At 44.1% G+C, this 23,632-nt stretch overlaps 1 protein-coding gene across 1 annotated transcript; it reads left to right on the top strand.

The window, feature by feature from the left end:
• Positions 1-996: 996 nt before the first annotated feature.
• LOC124133799 lies at positions 997-14,066 on the top strand. The gene is made up of 10 exons (XM_046498340.2): positions 997-1,071; positions 2,307-2,560; positions 3,867-4,038; positions 4,580-4,731; positions 5,303-5,436; positions 6,605-6,727; positions 7,846-8,034; positions 8,288-8,325; positions 9,101-9,204; positions 12,152-14,066. The coding sequence occupies exons 1-10, from the start codon at positions 1,009-1,011 to the stop codon at positions 13,278-13,280; spliced, it is 2,358 nt and encodes a 785-aa protein (XP_046354296.2). The 5' UTR covers positions 997-1,008; the 3' UTR covers positions 13,281-14,066.
• The last annotated feature ends 9,566 nt before the right edge of the window (positions 14,067-23,632 follow it).

Below are 23,632 nucleotides of genomic sequence, written 5' to 3'. Positions count from 1 at the left end.
ATAGGTCTTCAGCCACCCATGCTTGTCTCCCATGAAGATCCGGGGTGGAATAGGTCTTCAGCAACCCATGCTTGTCTTAAGAGGCGAGTGACAGGATGGGGTAGTCGGGCTCGGTGTCTTGGTTGATGCGTGTCATCGTACAACGACCGTGTGGATCGTTGATCATAATATCAATCATTGATTTGGCTGATACAAGCTCGATTATTTACAAGCCGCCGTTAAAAAATATGTAATTAACAAAAAAATTCGCCATCAGTGCTTTGGAAAAGAGTATATCAAGGACAACATATTTTTAAAGACTATTAATTAGCAAACTCTGCTCCAAGAAGAAACACAATTAGTCTTACCCCCACCTCTACCAAATTGATATTTGTCCCAAAAAAGGAAGGCGTCATTTTCCTCAAAGAAAATGCCAGCCAGTTTCAGTACCTAACAATTGCTGTACTGAATTACGCTTCTCATTTCTTTAACTACAGTTTGTTTGTTAAGGAAGTTAACAAGTTAACGTTCTAATACAAGCTGAAAATAAAAGGTATGCATAACTACGGTTATAACGAACACGCTTATAACGAACACGCGGATATAACGAACTTACTTTTTAGTCCCAACTATTTGCTGTAGTTATGCTGTATATATGCTTATAACGAACTACGGTTATAACGAACTCAAATTAGTAGTCCCTTTGAGTTCGTTATAACCGTAGTTTACGGTACACTGACACTTCATCCCTTGAGCTGGGTCAACATTTCAACCATAATGTGACATACCGTTACATGTTTACATGTAAATGAAAGTTTTCCCATGTTTTCAAACGCCTTGGGAGATGAGAAAGTAACGTTAGGTACTGTAATAGAAGCCCAAGGCATGACGGGACCGGAAGAATCACGTGGTCTCCTGGGTGATTGATGCGATGACGTTTGAAAGTTGGAAACGAAAATATGGCCGACGGCAGGGGTGCTGCTCAATCCGTAGTGCATGACGGGATGTTGTTGTCACGTGATCAACGCCATGTTTGGGAGCAGGGACGCACGGCTTCTCAAATGTTGGATATATTTGTGCAGTGTTATAACAGTAAGTAACGTCTTTTCAATTCATAGATTGTAAACAATGCATACAATAATTATGCATTGTTTTCATTGTCTGGGAAATTAATTACTTTTCTTTGTCAGTCATTAATGCAAAAAACGACCCCAGAAAAAAATCACTGTTATAATCCTTACACTCTGAGGATTGTATATTTTAGTATTATCATTTAAATATTGAGAGCATGATTTATATAATCATTACTAAAATACAAAATGTACTGTAACACGCAATAGTATAGGCTAGATTTTAAAGGATAGAAGTGAGTCTTATTTACCTATTATACTCATTTACGGAGAATTGTTTCGTCGTTGTATCTCCTTAAATTTTAATCAGAATACTCGCCTGGTTTTGAATTTCGACGCTTAAACATCTGTCACATCATGGATTATTTATCACATGGATTATATTTTCTGAACGCGGCACTAACGCGTGTCTCCTTATCCAGTCCTGTGGCATATATAATGAAACCTCGTTAATACGGACACCCGGCTACCGGACTACTGCTGTTGAGAAAGTCTATATAATGTTAACGGTTAACTACTTCGTTTTCCGGATGGTAACGGTACCGACGCATGATTTTGGAATTCGACGCTGGAACATATTTCTCATCATAGTTTATTTTATATAAAAGAAGGTATTTTCAAAAAGCGTCAGTCATGAGTGTATTCCTTATCCTGTAAAAACACCCATGTTTCATATATACTGAAACCCCGTTATTCTGGAAACCCCGTTTTCCTACTGCTGTTGAGAATGTCTAACTGTATATAGTGTTAACGGCTCATTGCTAATTTGTTTCCGGATGGAAACGGTACCGACTCCGTTAACGAGGTTTCACTACATAAACAAATGGTAATAGTCCATGCTAGATGTCATGCTCAACGTGTACAGAGAACTATTTCCCCGGTCAGTGGATCAGCGTACAGTCGATTTTCATGCCCTGGTGCCCGTGAGGCGTTAACAGTCACATAGCCATCTCATTCTACCGGGTACCCATTCACGGCTGGGTGAACAGAATCATATTTCCAACAAAGTCACTTGAGCAAGGAGACACCACATGTGCTTCAGTGTGAGGCAGGACCGAAGCCCTAGACACTGTCAGGAGTCAAGCTGCCGAAAAGGGTCGCCCATTCAAGGACACTCCGCGACCAACGTTTCTTATTTTGATTCTCGTTTGTTCTTTATACAGATTATAATAACGGTACTATTACTTTATGTTCCAGTTGGTTAGCCCCACTGGGATCTTGGAGATACGGTTTGACCGGTTTCAGGCAGTTAACACTGGTCAAAATACAGCGGACCCAAATGCCGGAGGTAGCTCCACCACCGTATCCATGGCAACAACGCAATCGCTGGAAAACCTGTCGTCCAATTCCACCCCGACCCCCATCGTCCCCGTCACCCCCTCCTGGGAGGACCCACCCGTCTGCCAGCCACCCACCAGATACCGCTTCCTGCTCTGTATGGATATGTTGGGGTAACGTGTCATGTTGTCATGTTGTAGGTGGATATGTTGGGGTAACGTGTCATGTTGTCATCTTGTAGGTGGGTATGTTGGGGTAACGTGACATGATGTCATCTTGTAGGTGGGTATGTTGGGGTAACGTGTCATGTCATCTTGTAGGTGGGTATGTTAGGGTACTGTGACGTCATCTTGTATGTGGATATGTTAGGGTAACGTGTCATGTCATCTTGTAGGTGGATATGTTACTAGGGTAACGTGACATGTCCTCTTGTAGGTGGATATGTTGGGGTAACGTGTCATGTCATCTTGTAGGAGGATATGTTAGGGTAACGTGTCATGTCATCTTGTAGGTGGATATGTTGGGGTAACGTGTCATGTCATCTTGTAGGTGGATATGTTAGGGTAACGTGTCATGTGATCTTGTAGGAGGATATGCTGGGGTGACGTGTCATGTTGTCATCTTGTAGGTGGATATGTTGGGGTAACGTGACATGATGTCATCTTGTAGGTGGGTATGTTGGGGTAACGTGTCATGTCATCTTGTAGGTGGGTATGTTAGGGTACTGTGACGTCATCTTGTATGTGGATATGTTAGGGTAACGTGTCATGTCATCTTGTAGGTGGATATGTTAGGGTAACGTGACATGTCCTCTTGTAGGTGGATATGTTGGGGTAACGTGTCATGTCATCTTGTAGGTGGATATGTTGGGGTAACGTGTCATGTCATCTTGTAGGTGGATATGTTGGGGTAACGTGTCATGTCATCTTGTAGGTGGATATGTTAGGGTAACGTGTCATGTCATCTTGTAGGTGGCTATGCTTGGGTAACATGTCATGTTGAAGGTGGATATGTTAGGGTAACGTTTCATGTTGTCATGTTGTTGGTGGATATGTTAGGGTAACGTGTCATGTTGTCATGTTGTTGGTGGATATGTTGTGGTAACGTGTCATCTTCATGCTTCCACATGTTACACTACTCACAGTTTTTCTATATTCCACTTATAATGATGCTACATCTCTGACTGGCTACAAATCATTGAAAGCCGTGAAGATGCCGGGGTAGAAAAAGTCTTCAGCAACCCATACCTGCGGCAAGAGGCGAATATGCGGCTTGCTGCATGTCATCGTATCCCTATTGTGTGGATCGATGCTCATAATATCAATCACTAGATTATGTGGTCCAGACTCGATTATTTACAGACCGCCGCCATATAGGTGGAATATTGCTGAGTGCGGCGTCAAACAAGAAACCAACAAATAAAAGCTGTATCATGCATGAGCTAGTGCGCGTTATACCGGGGAGGGTAACCTGTTGCAGGCAGCCGGAGCAGTGCAGTCTGGGGCGGGAGGAGACAGAAATGTTGCAGATCACCCAGGGGACGGTCACACCCACGGGGGAGGGCAGCGACATCCTCATGTTCGGAAACAACCTCCGAGGCATGCCCAACCCACAGGTCAACCCTCTCCGATACAACTTCCCTACCTGGCCGGTAAGACTGTTTTGTCGCTCAGTCCGAGCCTACAGACTACCTTCCAGTAGATACAACCTACTTCTCGGTCGCTAACATGGATATCGCCGTCCTTACCTATAACCAGGGCTAACCCTCTCACATACAATCTACCTCTCGCTCGCTGAGATGAATACTGAACCACCGGGACAGGTGGTGAAAGGGTGTTCAATGTTACATGTCATGACTTCAGTTGTCTGCATGCAGCAGGTGGCCTTTCTCTCGCCTGCTGTCATCCAGTTCGTTCTAAACCCCGACTACTGTTTTGTTTCACTGTAAAGTATTTCGATGTTTTCTTATTCTTTTTGGTATTTCTTGCCTTCAGACGGTCCATTGGCCCGAGGGATTTTTCCCAAGGTGAAGGTTAAACATTTTCAACCAAAACTTACGTTACTCCTTCACCAAATGTCCCCTCCTTAGAAACAGCTGTTGGTCAGTTTAGGAACCGGTAATACACGTTGCATATAAACATACATAATAATTAAGAAAAATTCCTTTCTTGTTTTTGTTTATTTCTATGTAGGGTTCTATAAGTGTGACTGCATATGTGCAGTGCTGTGGAGTTCCAGATCCGAGTCGCTGTGAGGAGAAACTGTCTGGCAGAATGTCAGTCATTCCGTCTGTGAACCAGAGAACGGCTGTGCCAACCCTCGTCAATGTCACCAACAAGGGGAGGTAACTACAAACAAGAAGACTTTCACATTTTAGCAAAGAGTTACGCAAATTATTGCGCAAAGATTGCTTTGCGAAACGGGATCCCGAAATAACATTCTGAACATCCATGTTACATGTCTATTTGTTCGGTGCAGGGATTTATGGCATTCAAGGGGATTTCCCAGCAATGTCAGAGGCTTTCCCCATGATTGAGGTAAATGCTAACAATGTAACAGTTGCTGTGTATGAAGGGGGCGGTCGGGAAGCCTTGTGGTTAAAGCGTTCGCTTCTCACGCCGAAGACCCGGGTTCAATTCCTGACATGGGTACATTGTGTGAACATTTCTGGTGTCCCCCGCCGTGATATTGCTGGAATATTGCTAAAAATGGCGTAAAACCATACTCACTCACTCACTCACTCACTCACTCACTCTGTATACTGTATGATTATCGTGGATCACTGCTGATCGTTGCCATGGCGAGACTGTGTTGTATTGAAAGCCGCTAAGACTAAGATCCAGGACACTTCCTCTCTATTTGGTGGGTTTGAATTGTTCGATCCCGCGTTAATTCATCACTTCTGTCCTCATCAGCCTGATGTTATCGGTAACGATCCTATGCTCCCCCAACTACTACGGCGTCAACTGCTCGACGTTCTGCCGCGACGACAACCAGCTGGACAACCGTGTCTGCCACCCGACCACCGGTCAACTTGTGTGCAGTCCAGGTACGGTACACTATAATTTATAATTACACAGGTTAGCTACAACCATGCTACGGTGGGAGTCCATTTTATATCAGTTAGCTACAACCCATCTATGTGCGATCACATTTTACACTGGTAAGCTATAACCCAGGTACGTGCGATCACGGTTTACGCTGATTAGCTACAACCCAGGTACTTGCGATCACATTTTACTCTAGGTAGCTACAACCCAGGTACGTGACAGAATTTCTGCAAGGACCAAACATACATATTGGGTTTATAAATGTCATTGAGGTCCAGGGGGCACGGGTGGCCCAGTTGTCTAAGGCGCCGCGATTCGCTGTGCGGAGTTGCGTCCCGTGGACACGCCAGAAACCTATGATTGTGGGTTCGAATCCCGGTTCGCCCCGATTATGTTTCTAGGTTTGTCAGCACCATACCCGTGCTCGTGGGTTTCACCGAAGTGATAAACGTCTGAGACCTGCATCACTTCGGGCTTTCCTTCCACATTAAGCTGACACGCCGCGATATAACTGGAATACTGTTAAAAGCGGCGTTAAACCCAACTCACTCAAGAGTGTGATCATTGAGAACATGTAAACACACATCAGTCACAACGGCTGTATCAAGTCGTTTGTGTAGTCAACCTTTAAACGCACCTTGCTTGAGGGTGAAATTAAAGCCATCCCCTGCCTGTAGCTAGCTATACGTTATAATTACGAGATAATACCTTCTTGACTAACTGTGTTGCAGTTCTACCTTCAGTTGCTTCAATAGTATGACTAAAAAGGTACAGTCGATGCAGTCTGAGAATCCTGCATGCAGTACGCCTTCTTTAGGAATACTATCTCGGTGTTCGCTTTGCCTATTAGAGAGTGAGTGAGTTGGGTTTAACGCCGCTTTTAACAGTATTCCAGTTATATCGCGGCGTGTCAGCGTAATGTGGGAGGAAAGCCTGAAGTAATGCAGGTCTCAGACGTTTACCAATTCGGTGAAACCCACGAGCACGGGTATGGTGCTGAAAAACCTAGAAACATAATTGGGGAGAACCGGGATTCGAACCAACAATCATAGGTTTCTGGCGTGCCCAAGGGTCGCAACTCTGCACAGTGAATCGCGGCGCCTTAGACGACTGGGCCACCCGTGCCCCCCTCTGCCTATTAACTCATACTGACATTGTATACGACAGGCTGGAGCGGCAGGAACTGTAACGAGGACGTGAACGAGTGTGACCTTGGCGTCTGTCGTCATAGCGCCGGCTGTAACAACTTGCTGGGAACCTTCACCTGTCATTGTCTCAGAGGGAGTTCAGGTATGCCTAAAACCTTAAACCTTAACCCAATTCAACAACCATGGGCCATTGAAACCAACCTCACAACCTGAACATGACAACCATGCACCGTCGACACCAACCACAATACCACAAGCTTGACCCAGTGGTCTCATTGCCCGGGACCAAAGGATCTTCACGGGTCGACTCTTTCGTAGTTGCTTGTTTAGACCCATGAATGCACGGGGTAGAATAGGTCTTCAGCAACCCATGGTGGTCATAAAAGGCGACTATGCTTGTCGTTAAAGGCAACTAACGGGATCGGGTGGTCAGGCTCACTGTCTTGGTTGAAGCATATCATCGTATCCCAATTGCGTGGATCGATGCTCATGATGTTAATCACTGGATTGTCTGGTCCAGACTCCATTATTCGATCGCCGTAATAAAGCTGGAATATAGTGCGGCGTTAAACAACAAACAAACTCATTGCCCGAATCTTGCAACCCCCAAATCACAAGCAATACCCATCACTACTTAACCCGAAGGATCACCTCCGTGGTCTAGTGGATAGAGCATCTGTCCGGAGAGAGGAAGGTCCATTTTTCGATCCTAGGCCGCGTCATACCAAAAGACATTAAAAATTCATTTTTGCTACTCGGCAGTAAGGGAATAAGCCAATGACTGGTCGGCTCTGAGTGGTGTACCCACGTTAAACTGCGGCATGGTGTTAGTCGGCCTAGTACAAGCAGTCACACAGACATACGGCGGACGTGCATGCAGATCGCTATATAAGTGGAATTATCTGGCACGCAACGTTAAACCCCATTTCACCTCCCCTCACCTCACATCAACCCCAATTCCACAAACACCTCAAAGGCAAAGCCAAGCTCCATAAGCGGACAAACTCAGCATCACGAACATTACCTGATCTCAGAGGAAAATCATGAAAAAGATGCTCGAAAGAGCAATAAGGCAACCTGATACAAAATCCCCGACAGCATATATCGTTGCTCATAATATCAATCATTGGTTTGTTTGGCCCAGACGCTATTATTTACAGGCCGCTGTCACATAGCTGAAATATGGCCGGTAGGGCGTTAAACAAAATACAAACAAACATAATCATTATAATCACACACGCCCATCCACTACTCTCCCAGGCAGATTTTGTGAGAACCGTGAAGCAAGCTGTTCCAGCCAACCCTGCCTCAATGGCGGAACATGTTTTGAAGACTTGGCGTCCGTGGGCTTCCTGTGCGAGTGTGCCCCGAGCTGGAGCGGTGCCCAGTGTGCCACCCTGGTGCCCCGGACCACCCTTGGACCACCCACTGGTCACGTGACTGGAACAGGTAAGCAGCTTAATATGGAAGATTTAGGCAAGCTGTTTAAAGACGATAATCATGACTCAGTAGGTCCCCTCAATCAGCTTATGTTAGTTGAACCATGTATTTTTCTAAAACATAGGTCAGCTGTTGGGGTGTTTTGTTTAGTAAGGTTTAGAATTGCGTTTTCCTGTTTAACCATGTATGTCGAGCAGGGTAGGGTGATTTTCTTACCATGGACTCCCAATAAACGCTCATTTTGACTATTATTTACTTTCAGTGGCTTCTGAACAAGATGACCCGAAAACAGAGCCCCAGGTGGGTGGTATGTTATGAACCATTCATTGTTGAATCGTTGTTCATTATTTACAGCTGTGGACGCCTTGCCAAAATCGCAAAATCACTTTACCATAGTCGTAGCGCTATGGTCTTGTAGAACGTTAACATGATCTTTGTATATAGTTTATATCCTCTTCCTCTTCTTCCTCCTCCACTTCCTCTTCTTCCCCACCTCTTCCTCTTCTTCTTCCCCTCCTCCCATTCTTCCTCTTCTTCTTCCCCTCCTCCCATTCTTCCTCTTCTTCCTCCTCCAATTCTTCCTCCTCCTCTTCCTTCTCCCCTCCCCTCTTCCTCTCCTTCCTCCTCATCTTCCTCCTCCTCTTCTCTTCTTCCTCTTCTTCTGCCTCCTCCCCCTCCTCCTCCTCTTCTTCCTCCACTTCTTCCTCCACTCCCTCCTCCTCTTCTTCCTTCTCCTCTTCTTCCTCTTCTACTGCCTCCTACCCCTCATACTCTTCCTCTTCACCTCTTTTCCCCCTCCTCCTCTTCTTCCTCCCCCTCCTCCTCCTCCTCCTCCTCCTCTACCTCCTCCTCCTCATCATCATTGTTGTTGTTGTTACCCGACAGCGCCGATCATTGCAACCACCGGTTTGTCTGGCGCATGCACTTCTCAGGCCGCCTGGTGACTCTAATCACATCCTTGCTCCCCCCTTCCTCACCAGTGTACCATGTATTGATAAACATTTGTTACATGCCACGTATGCTTGCTGAAACATCACCTCCCTCTAACGCCAGCATGTGTACGTTATGTCTTCAGAGCAGCTCGGACTGGACGCTGTGGTACGTGGTAATAGCGCTGCTGGCGGTCACGTGTCTCGTCGTCATCATCCTCATCATCTGCGTCATCTGGTCCAGCCGCAAGTGGGTAGTATTCCCTGTTGTTCTTATCATCGCCGTGATTAACACTTTATGAAGGGACGACAGAAAACTACAAATGAATCCTAAACATCGAAATATATACCATTAAGAAGAACTTAAAGACCACACCATTGTTTCATTTTACTACAGTTAATCTATCATGGAAGGGCAACCCAAGTCTTTCATTTTATTATAGTTAATTTATCACAATCTCATTAAAATCAGATCTTAGTTCTTGCTATCGCTAAACAAAGATCTGAGGACATCCCATTACGGGTCACGTCGGAACGACCTTTCATCCAACCAATCAAAGCGTCGCTTACCAGATCATGAAAGTGACAGACGGAATGTGTTTTCTGATCATGCAACCTCGAAATATTTAACAGAGGGTATTCCGAACGACAGTTTTATGATTATATCCATACAACCTAGGCCATCTGTAAGCCATTCCAGAATGTTCTTTTTATCAGTTTTAAATTTTTTAACCGAGCATACGTCAAAATATGTTTCGAAGCGTAGTCGCCAGTTTGAAACTAGTGTCGTAAAGCTCGAGAAAGCTGCCTTCTGATTGGCTAATGTCGATTTCTTGGCAGTCATTTCATTGATGGATCAAAGTTCGCGAGAGGTCGTTCTGACCTGACCCGTAATGGGATGTCCTCAGATCTCTGTTTAGCGGTAGCGAAAACAAAGATCTGATTTTAATGAGATTGAATTTATCATGGAAGGGCAACCCGATTGTTTCATTTTACTATAGTTAATCTGTCATGGTATAGCATTTTAACAATAGTAATATGAAAGAATCCTTAACTTTTTTTGGGTAGTATACATGACATGTTCGTTGAGCACGGACGGTGTGTTAGCCTTGTGGTTAAAGCGTTCGCTCGTCATTCTGTCAAGTTCGACTCCTCACGTGGCATGTTTGTGTCAGGTGTCCCTGTTATTGCTGAAATATTGCTAAAGGTAGAATTAAACCACACTAACAAACTCACCTTCAAGGAGCAGTTTCAAATTTCTGTTTACTCGTAATTTCTTAAGAACTATCAATATTGTTTTCTTTATGAAGAGACTAACGTTACACAGATTTCATACCGTATCCCTGGTATCTGAAACTCACACATCCGAGACTTTATTCGTTCATCTGTTTGATGTCTATTTGAGCTTCACGACACAAAACAAATTCAAAATTGCTCTTTCTCGTTTTCATTTAAGTTGTCGTGACCTGGAAATTAAGCATAGGCGTAACTTCAATATACCTAGGGGCGGTCGGGTAGCCTAGTGGTTAAAGCGTTCGCTCGTCACGCCGAAGACCCGGGTTCGATTACCGACATGGGTGCAATGTGTGAAGCCCATTTCTGGTGTCCCCCGCCGTGATATTCCTGGAATATTGCTAAAAGCTGCGTAAAACCACACTCACTCACTCAATATACCTAGAAATTTAAGAAAATGTAAACTTTGTAACTTAAACCGCGCTGATAATAAATTCTATTTTCTTTTAGTGTGTCCATGCTTAACGAACTGTTAAGACATGTATACATCCTAACATATATAAATTTAACATTTTGATATCATCGCCATCATTACAAATCTAGCAACATATTTGTACTATGCACATATGGAAAGAAATGTAAGGTTAACTGCAATTCCGCCTGTACCATAGGTACACACAGGCCCGAGGCCTAAAAGTACTGAAATAAGCTGATTGATTGAGTGAGTGAGTATGGTTTTACGCCGCTTTTAGCACTATTCCAGCAATATCACGGCGGGGGATATCACACATTGTACCTATGTCTGGGACATCACACATTGTACCCATGTCGGGAATCGAACCCGGGTCTTCGGCGTGACGTGCGGACGCTTTAACCACTAGGCTACCTGACCGCCCCTCTGATTGATTGAAGAGACATACCTAAAACAAAGAATGTTATAGTACAAAGGCCTCTGACCTATCAACAATGGTACACTTGGGTTACAATAGCAAGTATAAACAATGACGATGTATACAATAAGGGTGACTATGTTCACAATTTACAGTGTTTGTTATAAACAAACCTTGATAGTGTTTTCAAATTAATATTAACAGTTTTTAAAGCTTTTAAATTTGTACGTATTCACATTATTAGAGAAATGCTTTGTAAGATCAATTCCTTATTTAGTTATACGCTGGACAAGGAACAGAAAGGATTAAAAAAATCTTCTGTGCCATATTTACAAACTTGGCATAACCTAAGTAGATTATCAACCATCTACCTTTATTAAAATGTAATCTAGGAAAACAAGGCTTCAATCTTACGAGTATATGGAGCCGCCTCCGTGGTCTAGTGGTAGAGTGTCCGCCCGGAGAGCGGAAAGTCCGGGGTTCGATCCCCGGCCGCGTCATACCAAAAGACGTTAAAAGACGGTACTTTGTGTTACCCTGTCTGGCGCTCGGCATCAAGGGGCTAAAACAAGGACTGGTCGGCTCGGAGTCAGTATACTGTGTCTGAGTGGGGTATTCATGTTAAACTGCGGCATGGTATCTCAGTGAGCTAGCACTATAAATCGGCATCAGTCCGGACTAGTACAAGCAGCCAGACACACGTGTATGCACGTCGCTATATAAGTGCAATAATCTTGGACGCGACGTTAATCCCCATGTTAATCCCACCTATGGGTATATTGCGAAACTTCTTTTCATTCAGTGTTAAATAGGGGCGGTCGGGTAGCCTAGTGGTTAAAGCGTTCGCTCGTCACGCAGAAGACCCGGGTTCGATTCCCGACATGGGTACAATGTGTGAAGCCCATTTCTGGTGTCCCCCGCTGTGATATTGCTGGAATATTGCTAAAAGCGGCGTAAAAACCATTCTCACTCACTCACTCACTCACTCACTCACTCACTCAGTGTTAAATAGTTCTCTGGTTCCCGTTTGGGGGAAGCGACCACATTTCATTTTATCGACCTGTCACATTTCAGACGCCGGTACCAGATAAGTGGGGCCACCAAACCCGACCAGGCCATAGCTACAGTGACCACGGTGACCACAGCCCCACCTCCTGGTCAGTTCGATAACATGGTGTATCTCCACGACCCAGAAGACCTTGACCTTCAGCCTCCAACCTCTAACCTTTATCAGCGTGCTCTCATGTCAGATGACCCTTACATCAACCAGGCATCCCTCTACGAAGACCGAATAGATCCAGATACACCGTTTGAAGGAGAGGGTCAGGATGTACCTCGTGGAAGCGGGAGACCTGTTTCATCAGCCACTGATAACTTTTACGCCTCTTGGGATTGTATTCTTCAACCGGAAGACTCTCAATATGAGGCTATAACCTTTCAAGGTTTTCAGGAACGACTAGATGGTCTGCAGCGTTCTCAGGCAGGGACGTCCCCATCCTATCGCCGTGGTAGTGACCCTGCTTCAGATTCGAATTTTTACCCAACACACCCGGGCTTGTACCCTGTTGATTTTATTCAAAGTGACACTTCCGAAATGGTTGCTTCACAGCCGAACAATGATCGTCGACTTTCAACATTTAGACCCGTGCCGGAGTCTCAAATCAGCGGACAATTCACTGAACCAATTTACGACCGCCGGTTATCTGTTGAGCCAACAAATGAAGATGTGGCTCAGAGCGATCAGAGATTCTCGAGTGTCTCCCAAACAGTTCAAGCTGATCGCCGAATGTCCACGGAGTGTGTCAATGAAGACACAAAGGTCACAGGTCCAAGGGTGGTAACATTAACCAATCCTTCAGTCAGTAGTTCTTTTAAACGACCATGCCCCACCCCCAGAGCGAGTAGAACTATTGCCAAGGAGGCTCACACAGAGAGTAACAGCGAAATGTCATCCACCCCACAACTGAGCAGCAGGAAGAACAGCGAAATTCCATCCGCCCCGCATCAGAGCAACAGGAAGAACAGCGAAATACCATCCGCCCCGCATCAGAGCAACAGGAAGAACAGCGAAATACCGTCCGCAGCACAGCAGGGCAAGAGGAAGAACAGTGCGGACCTACTGAATCAGATAGGAGGACTTCTACAGGATGGGCCCGCGGAGAACAGTCGAAGCAAAAGTGGTTCCTATGCCCTGAGCAAGTGATAGAGAACCAGAACACTACTATCAGGAGCCAAGTCTATTTCGCGACATCCTGATTGTATTGCACAATGGCAATTTTAACGATTTTGTATTTATTTAAGTTTTTTTATATTAAAATCATTTATTTAGAAAGTCTGAATGCAAATAAAGTTATTATTTTGTTATAGTTGCTTTGGCACAGCGGAATTCTAGACCTTTGTAGAGAATGTTGTTATTATATTTTTCATTCTTGGACTCTAAATTATATTTTACACCCAAGGAGATTTGAATAAATTTCAAACTACTTCATCACCGGTGAGAGTTTAAAAACACTTCGAAGTAGAATACCGGCACGGTTTAAAATAAAATGTATATTTAAATATTGAACAATATTAGAAATCTTGACTACTATTTGATGCAATACGCCCGGGCCTAATACAGGGAGTGAGTCAATTAAGCAGATATAGGTGATTTAACAGACTGAAGTCTTAAGAAAATAGTTTGTTAAAATATTTCGACTTTTATTAAGAAAGGAAAATACTTTCCATGCAGATTATTAAAATATATTTTGTTTGAATTTAATTTCCAAGTCCTTATTTGTTCATTGCCAACTTCTGTTGTATAACGGTTTGTTGTCATTTATGGTGAAAGAAGCAGTTTTTTTTATAGTTTTGAACAGGAATGTCTTAGTTCGAATGCCGAATAACTTATTTGTTTATGTTTTATGTAGAAATGGTAGTATACCAGCTTGTAGATGTATATGCTGTAATGTTGTGGAATAAATGAATATGTAATGAAACCTTATTGTGATTCTGGGATTGTGTTTGTTTGTTCGTTCGTTTGTTGTTTAACGCCGCACTCAACAATTTTACAACTCTATGACGGCGGTCTGTAAATAACGGAATCTGGGCCAGACAATCCAGTGATTAATATCATGAGCATCGATCCACGCGATTCGGGTCTATGGCATGCATCAACCAAGTCAGCGAGCCTTACCACCCGATCCCGTTAGTCGCCTCTTACGACAAGCATGGGTTGCAGGATACCTATTCTACCCCGTGCATTCATGGGTCTAAACAAGCAACTACGAAAGAGTCGACCCGTGGATAGCCTTGGGTCCCGGGCATTGAGATTGCTGAAGTCCTATTTCACCCCTGATCTTCACGGGTCTCTGGGATTGTGAGCTTTCAACATTTAGGTGTTATAAATGTTAAATAGCAAAACCATTAAGTGTTAACAAATGCCTACCCTAGACCCAATACAGCATAAGACATGAAGTGCCTACAAATATCTATCCGAGACTGACTTCGGCATTAGACATGAAGTGCCTTCAAATACCTATCCAAGACTAACTTCGGCATTAGACATGAAGTGCCTTCAAATACCTATCCAAGACTAACTTCGGCATTAGACATGAAGTGCCTTGAAATGCCTATCCAAGACGAACTTCGGCATTAGACATGAAGTGCCTTGAAATGCCTATCCGAGACCTATACATACACATGCCTGGGACATAATTGCCTAAATACGCTCATTGAATGATGAATACGGTACGTAGTGCCTGCAGATGCGTGTGCCTATCTCAGAATAAAGTCCACGAACGCCTGTCACACTAATTAAAAACATAGAACGGTTATTGTGAAAAGGAGTGGGATGATTGCTCGTGTCGATTTGATCAAAACAGATCATTCGAACCGCGCATAAAATCCTAAACGCTAACCAGTAACAATAACTGGCTATATCCTATATCAAAGTCTGCTTTTCACCTTGACCTTTTAAGCCGAATTTTCTTGACTCGTTCTCTGATTGGGCTATCGATATGCGCGATAATTCTCTCCCGAAAGGGTCCGCCTCTGTGGACTAGTAGATAGAGCGTCCACCCTGAGAGCGGAAGGTGAATGGTTCGATCCCCAGCCGCGTCATACCCCAAAACATTAAAAGATGGTACTTATTGTTATTTAGCCTGCCGCTCGGCATTGAGGGGCTAAAACAAGGACTGGTCGGCTCGGAGTCAGTATACTGTGTCTGAGTTGGGTATTCATGTTAAACTGCGGCATGGTATCTCAGCAGGATGGCACTATAAAATCGGCATTTGTCCAAACTAGCACAAGTAGTCACACACACACACACACACACACACACACACACACACACACACACACACACACACACACACACACACACACACACACACACACACACACACACACACACACGTGCATGCATGACGCTATATCGTGGCCTTGGGTTTCACCGTAGTGGTAATCATCTCAGACCTTTCCTCGAATATTAACTAACAGTAGATTACCTTTCTAACCTCCAACTGTAGGTTGGGCGGAACACCGGAGGCGTGATCTGGCCGTGCACAGATTGCAGTGACACCTGAAACGTCAATACTCCACGCCCCAGGTACACTCTGACGCCAGATGGCGTTTGCACTTCTCTGGTTCTATTACTTCTATACCAACACGAAACATGACCATATCCATATCTACATCTACATCTTTATAGGACACGCGGAGAAGGCGGACATATGGTATGAGACACGCGGAGATGACAGGCATGTGGTATGAGACACGTGGAGAAGGCGGACATATGGTATGAGACACACGGAGATGGCAGACATATATGGTATGAGACACAAGGAGAAGGCAGACATATGGTATGAGACACACGGAGATGACAGACATATGGTGTGAGACACAAGGAGATGACAGACATATGGTGTGAGACACAAGGAGATGACAGACATATGGTGTGAGACACGCGGAGATGACAGACATATGGTGTGAGACACACGGAGATGACAGACATATGGTATCAGACACACGAAGGCAGACATATGGTATGAGACACGCAGAGATGACAGACATATGGTGTGTGACACACGGAGATGACAGACATATATGGTATGAGACAAGCGGGGAAGGTAGACATATATGGTGTGAGACACGCAGAGATGACAGACATATGGTGTGAGACACGCGGAGAAGGCAGACATATATGGTGTGAGACACGCGGAGATGACAGACATATGGTGTGAGACACGCAGAGATGACAGACATATGGTGTGAGACACACGGAGAAGGTAGACATATATGGTATGAGACACGCAGAGATGACAGACATATGGTGTGAGACACACGGAGATGACAGACATATATGGTATGAGACAAGCGGGGAAGGTAGACATATATGGTGTGAGACACGCGGAGAAGGCAGACATATATGGTATGAGACACGCGGAGATGACAGACATATGGTGTGAGACACGCGGAGAAGGCAGACATATATGGTATGAGACACGCGGAGATGACAGACATATGGTGTGAGACACGCAGAGAAGGTAGACATATATGGTGTGAGACACGCGGAGATGACAGACATATGGTGTGAGACACGCAGAGATGACAGACATATGGTGTGAGACACACGGAGATGACAGACATATATGGTATGAGACAAGCGGGGAAGGTAGACACATATGGTGTGAGACACGCGGCGAAGGCAGACATATATGGTATGAGACACGCAGAGATGACAGACATATGGTGTGAGACACACGGAGAAGGCAGACATATATGGTATGAGACACGCGGAGATGACAGACATATGGTGTGAGACACACGGAGATGACAGACATATATGGTATGAGACAAGCGGGGAAGGTAGACATATATATGGTGTGAGACACGCAGAGAAGGCAGACATATATGGTATGAGACACGCGGAGATGACAGACATATATGGTGTGAGACACGCGGGGATGACAGACATATGGTATGAGACACGCGGAGATGACAGACATATGGTATGAGACACGCGGAGATGACAGACATATGGTGTGAGACACAAGGAGATGACAGACATATGGTGTGAGACACGCGGCGATGACAGACATATGGTGTGAGACACGCGGAGAAGGCAGACATATGGTATGAGACACAAGGAGAAGAAAGACATATGGTGTGAGACACGCGGAGATGACAGACATATGGTGTGAGACACGCAGAGATGACAGACATATATGGTATGAGACAAGCGGGGAAGGTAGACATATATGGTGTGAGACACGCGGAGAAGGCAGACATATATGGTATGAGACACGCGGAGATGACAGACATATGGTGTGAGACACGCGGAGATGACAGACATATGGTATGAGACACGCGGAGATGACAGACATATGGTATGAGACACGCAGAGATGACAGACATATGGTGTGAGACACGCGGAGATGACAGACATATTGTGTGAGACACGCGGAGATGACAGACATATGGTATGAGACACGCGGAAATGACAGACATATGGTGTGAGACACGCGGAGAAGGCAGACATATGGTATGAGACACAAGGAGAAGGCAGACATATGGTATGAGACACAAGGAGAAGGCAGAGATATGGTGTGAGACACGCGGAGATGACAGACATATGGTGTGAGACACGTGGAGAAGGCAGACATATGGTATGAGACACAAGGAGAAGGCAGACATATGGTGTGAGACACAAGGAGAAGGCAGAGATATGGTGTGAGACACACGGAGATGACAGACATATGGTGTGAGACACACGGAGAAGGCAGACATATGGTGTGAGACACACGGAGATTGCAGACATATATGGTATGAGACAAACGGAGATGACAGACATATATGGTGTGAGACACGTGGAAAAGGCAGACATATATGGTGTGAGACACACGGAGATTGCAGACGTATATGAGACACACGGAGATGACAGACATATATGGTGTGAGACACACGGAGATGACAGACATATATGGTGTGAGACACAAGGAGAAGGCAGACAGATATGAGACAGGCGGAGATGACAGACATATAAGGTATGAGAAACGCGCAGAAGGCAGACATATATGGTATGAGACACAAGGAAAAGGCAGACAGATTTGATACGAGACACGCAGAAAAGGCATTTGGCACATCGGGTTATCAGATATTGTATAAACACGTAAGGTATATGACACATGGGATAAACATTGTACAACCGTGTGGTCACGCCTGCACTAGAGGACTCCATCACGGCGTGACTGGAGGGTGCGACAAACGAGAGTTAAGAAAACGAGAAAATAGTTGGAACCGGTAAAAAGCGTAGAAAAGATCTAAAAAACAACTCAGATGAAGGTTTGTTAAAACAAGACAAACAAGCACTTGGAAACTTGTTGGGCGCGACGTGAACTTCGTCTTTTCGTCCTCCTACGAGTTCAAAAGACCATCAACGCATTCCACATTCCTCCTCCAAACAAAGGTAAAGTCAAGTTACAAGCAATACGACCCCAGCTAAAGATTATCAGGTATACACATTTGGAGACCTGGAATCTAAATTAAACCAATACCCAATAACGAAAACATGAATTACCGAGTGAATTTTATTTAACGCCGCAATTGGCAAAAACTTCAGCGTTTTCAGCGTGGCCTGTAAAAAGTCGAGTTTGGACAAGACAAACCAGTGATTGATAGTATGAGCAGCGATCCACACCGTCGGGGCACGGTGACATGAAATCAGGGAAGTAACCTAATTCTTAACATAGGTAATATAGTGCTGGGGAGCAAACGGGGTTAAACTGCATGAGAAACGTTATACTCCGTCGTGTGCGCGCACGCACAACCAGCAAGGTCACACAAGGTCACACAAGGTCAGACATTGCAGCTTTCCGATCCATATAGTCAGCTCTTACAAGCATGGGGTACAAGGAATTTATCTTACCGCCATGTTTATCATTTACCACATTTTGAAAAGAAGCCGAGCCTGAGACGCAAGTATTGGCGTGTGAACTCAAGACATCAATTTGTTCACGTTTCGGATCTGTACACCACGTGCATCAAAAGTCAATGTTTATTTACATGACGCGACGCCATTTCGCAGTAAGGGGCTTGAATTGCTGCAGAGGTTAGAAAGAATGACAACATGTTGCCATGACGACGGGGAATATTTTTTTCGAGTTGGGCACCGCTGTAGCAGCGTAAATGGAAATTTATTAAACGTCATTGACCAAAAAAATTCATTTTTTTACATGTAAGGTAAGATAACTAACTGCTAACACCACACCGGTCAATACTACAGGCATGACTAGCCGGCTACTATAATGTACTTTTCAAACATGTTACAAGCCGATACGTGTAATCGAACGAGTTTTCAGTGTGTCGAACGAACGCACAAACGCCGACGTCTGTACCAGCATTATCCACTGTTTGTGCTTCTATATTCCCCCTCGCTCCCCCCCAAAAAAAACAACAACAAAACAACACATACCAAAACGGTCATCTGTTAAAAAAATACCACTACTTACGTACGGTATCTTTTGAACATATTGCAAGAAGGTTCCAAGAGGAATGCGTTATGCATTTTCAGTCTGCTGCATTTATGATGCTTGGGTGTTGTGTAAAACTCATGCATTGACAGTTCCATTTCGGTAGAGAGATAATACATAATCAATAACAAATGAACATTTTATTTTGTACAGTTTATGTCATCCGGGAAAGAATTGGTCTTCAGCAACCCATGCTTTTCGTGAGAGGTGACTATGCTTGTCGTAAGAGGCGACTAACGGGATCGTGTGGTCAGGCTCGCTGACTTGGTTGATGCATGTCACCGTATCCCAATTGAGTAGATCGATGCCCAGGATGTCAATCACTGGATTATCCAGACTTGATTATTTACAGACCGCCGTCATATAGTTTGGATATTGCTGCGTGTGGTGCTAAATAACAAATAAACATTTTTTTTCTGCCGATCTCGAAAAGAACTCCATATACACAGTTGTATCCACGTGTCGCCAAATGCTGTTCTGTGGGAAAGAATGTCCACCAACATATAACCCTCTATCTAAACACCTGCCCCCTGCGCGGCTAGGGCGAACAAAGGAGTTGTATAAGTTATATATTGGTGAGGTGTGCGTAGTGAAGTCATAAATACCAGTGTAAATATTGTAAAATGTATATAGGCTAGCTAATATTTACTTTAATAGAGTTAGGTGTGATAAATACAGAAGACAAATACCGTCTTGTGTGGAGAGAGAGGGGGAGAGAGGGGGAGAGAGGCCGAGAGGGGAAAGAGAAGTGAGAGAGAGGGGGAGAGGGAGAGAGAGGGAGAGAAAGAGAGGGGAGAGAGAGAGAGGGGAGAGGGAGAGAGAGGGAGAGAGAGAGAGGGGAGAGAGAGAGAGAAAGAGAGAGAGAGAGAGGGAGAGAGAGAGAGGGAGAGAGAGGGAGAGAGAGAGGTTTCGGGGAGGGTCGCTATTTTCTTATATCATTAAGTCGACTTATTGAGACGTTAATTAAAATGGAGTTGAATATAATATATATGGACTGTAGACAGATACTCAGCGAATGTCACAAATATCATAAATCCCCACCGGATCACGCACAGAAACAGGAATGTATATACCAGAAAATTCTGTCACAAGAAGGCATGCCGTTTTCTTCAAATCTAAACAGAATGTTGGGCAGAATTCATAAACTAAGTCCAATGCAAACATCGACATCCCATGGCCAGAGATGTCACACGACAACGGCAGGTTGCATGGGCACACTTTTATTACCGCTCCAATGCAGTTCAAGGCACATTAAGCTTTAGTGTCCACATACACGTCTATCAAGATAGAACCTGGAATGTGTTTTCTCATTTCATGTAGAGCCATAAAAAGCACGATTGATCCATTTTTTTGTGCAAATATGAGGCTTGTGTCAAATTTATGCATTGACGATTTATGCAGGACAGTCATTCTTACATAGAAAATAGGTTAAGAATAAATATATGACTTTATTTAGTAACACCATATTGTCATCAACGAGGAGTCTCCAATTTAAATAAATTGTTTGTTGCGGGGAGGCAAGAATATATCAAGACAAGTATTATATATCAGGCACGATTCCAGGGTCAGTGTGTAGACTAAAACTACGCTGAAACAACATTCTGTACATCATCGAGGATAAAACACGTCGGAAGCTACTCCCACAGTTTATTATGCGTATACGAACATAAAAAGAAGGCATGTAGAGATTCGCCCTGCGGTACGCACTACATGATTGTACACAGAGTCATGAATATACGTGTAGGCATCGAAGGCTGAACGTCTATATACACCATCATAAGTGAGGACAGATAAAAGCTATGACAAATAACCGATTCGTGTCCCTTTGATGTGGCAGGATCCGCTGAAAGTTCTAGATTCACACTGATTATTATCACGCCCCATACTCTTTCTCATTGGTTTAATCAAAGTGGAATTTGTCTCCGACCTGCGTCACAAGGTTTTCCTCCCGTCGTGCTGTACCTTACTTAGTGTCCAATGCCTGGAATACAAACTCTCTGACTGACTCACTCACTCACTCCAAATATGTGTGAGTACCAGGTCAAGGTACGTGATGAATGGAGAGTTTTAGGCAGAATTAGTTTTAAGCGGAATATTTTGTAAGCAGAATTGGATGTAGGCAGAACAAGGTGTAGATAAACTGAATTGTAAAAAAGATATTTTGTAGGAAGAATAAGTTGTGGGATGAATAAGATGTAGTCAGAATGAGTTTTAAATATAATGAGTTGTCAGACAGAACAGGCTGTAGACAGAATAGGTTGTTGGCGGAATATGATATAGGCAGAATAGGTTGTTGTAGGCAGAATGAGCTGTAGGTAGAATATTTTGTAGGCAAAATGAATCTCACAGGCACAACGAGAGAACAACAACACGAAACCGAGTGGTTGAAATTGACATTTGGATAAATGTCATCTGTTACAAGTCCAGGTTGTCACGCGTAGAAAGTAGGCCAGGAGTTACGTATACAGATCGTGTATGTATCGTTACCCGCTGCCAGGCTACGATTTATAGCCATCGACTCAAAGTCTCTATTGTCAAGGTATAAATGGTTTCTGTGATTTGGCAACGGGGGCCAATTCACATGAATCAATGCCAATGAATTCCTAATTGAATTTTACTGAATGTAAGTATACATGGTGTTCATACCGGCACCAAACACGAGGTAGCTGCCACTACTGACGAATTAGGTTATATTGAGGGCAGCAGCGTTTACCTATCGACATCAAAACAGAGACTATTTATACACAACCGTGTCCATAAACGGGAGTGTGATATATGGACTAGAAAACTATTGAAGTCTTGGTATCATATCCTGTCAAGAATGACTCATATTGAAGAGATAATATATTGGTTTGATGCACACACGAACAATACTGGTATGTTGTGTGAACCGACTCTAATAAACACATTACCTGTGACGTCATAGATCCATGATTTGAGATGCACCATTTCTCTCGTGCAGGATTAGCGTGTAAAGTTTCGAAATCACGTGCTGCATGTCGGTATAAGAATAAAGACACTGTGGTTACATTTGACTGATTGTCAGTTTTGTCATTAAGTGGAACACACTGGAAACATCTCTTCTTAACGTACATACTTCTCTATATATTTCTATGGTTCGCGTTTATTTTGGTGGTTAGCGCACACACACACACACACACACACACACACACACACACACACACACACACACACACACACACACACACACACACACACACACACTTGTGATATCTCAAGTAAATAGTTCTTAAAGACATGAGCCTGGTCGAATCGGTCAGAATCGTTATTAATCATTTGACGCACAGATATTAATATAAGACCCCGCGTGACACGAAGTCGGATGAGTCGAAACATGGGAAGTGTTTTCTGTCTGAGTGAGTGAGTGAGTATGGTTTTACGTCGCTTTTAGCAATATTCCAGCAATATCACGGCGGGGGACACCAGAAATTGGCTTCACGCATTCTACCTGGAGAATCGAACCCGGGTCTACGGCCTGACGAGCGAACGCTTTAACCACTAGGCTACCTGCCCCCCCCCCCCCCCCCCCCCCCCCCCCCCCGGTTTTTTTTAACAGAGGTTGTATCATACATACATTGATACTTCAACAAAACACCTGCGTATCTAGTGATCGATACAGTGATCGATAAAGGAACAAAGAGAAAGAAAGGCCTATAAAACGAGAGCGTTAGGCGTGGCTCTCAAGTCACGTCAAGTCATACAATGCAGTGTACACTTGGCTCCGTCTTCATTGTATTTAAGTCCTGCACCAGTTTGAGTTTTTCGCCACATTAAGTTGTTCAAACCGGTTTTAAACCCCAATTCTCTCACTGCTGATTGTGCAATTCAGCATTCACGATCGTATTATCGACCTGACAAACTAAACATACATCTCCGTTCAAGCATACAAACGACAGGTTGACGCTTGCCGTTCGCCTTGAAAATACAGTATGCTGTGTGTATCAATTGTCGGACAAAACAGCTGCATATGCGAAATCAAGATCAGGGACAACCATTTCATTAATGAACACTGAACTTGGAAGAG

This window comes from Haliotis rufescens, unplaced genomic scaffold (assembly GCF_023055435.1).
Source record: "Haliotis rufescens isolate VD_foot unplaced genomic scaffold, xgHalRufe1.0.p SCAF_16, whole genome shotgun sequence".
NCBI lineage: Eukaryota > Metazoa > Mollusca > Gastropoda > Lepetellida > Haliotidae > Haliotis > Haliotis rufescens.
Note: the sequence above shows the minus strand (reverse complement) of the source record. Positions and strands in the feature narration are given on the sequence as shown.

What these genes read in the sequence shown, in the direction of transcription:
- LOC124133799 (XM_046498340.2), top strand. Translation starts at nt 1,009, where the DNA reads ATGTTTGGGAGCAGGGACGCACGGCTTCTCAAATGTTGGATATATTTG. An exon ending in CTCTGTATGGATATGTTGGG is followed by an intron (nt 2,561 to 3,866) that starts GTAACGTGTCAT and finishes AACCTGTTGCAG; the next exon opens with GCAGCCGGAGCAGTGCAGTC. An exon ending in TGGTCACGTGACTGGAACAG is followed by an intron (nt 8,035 to 8,287) that starts GTAAGCAGCTTA and finishes ATTTACTTTCAG; the next exon opens with TGGCTTCTGAACAAGATGAC.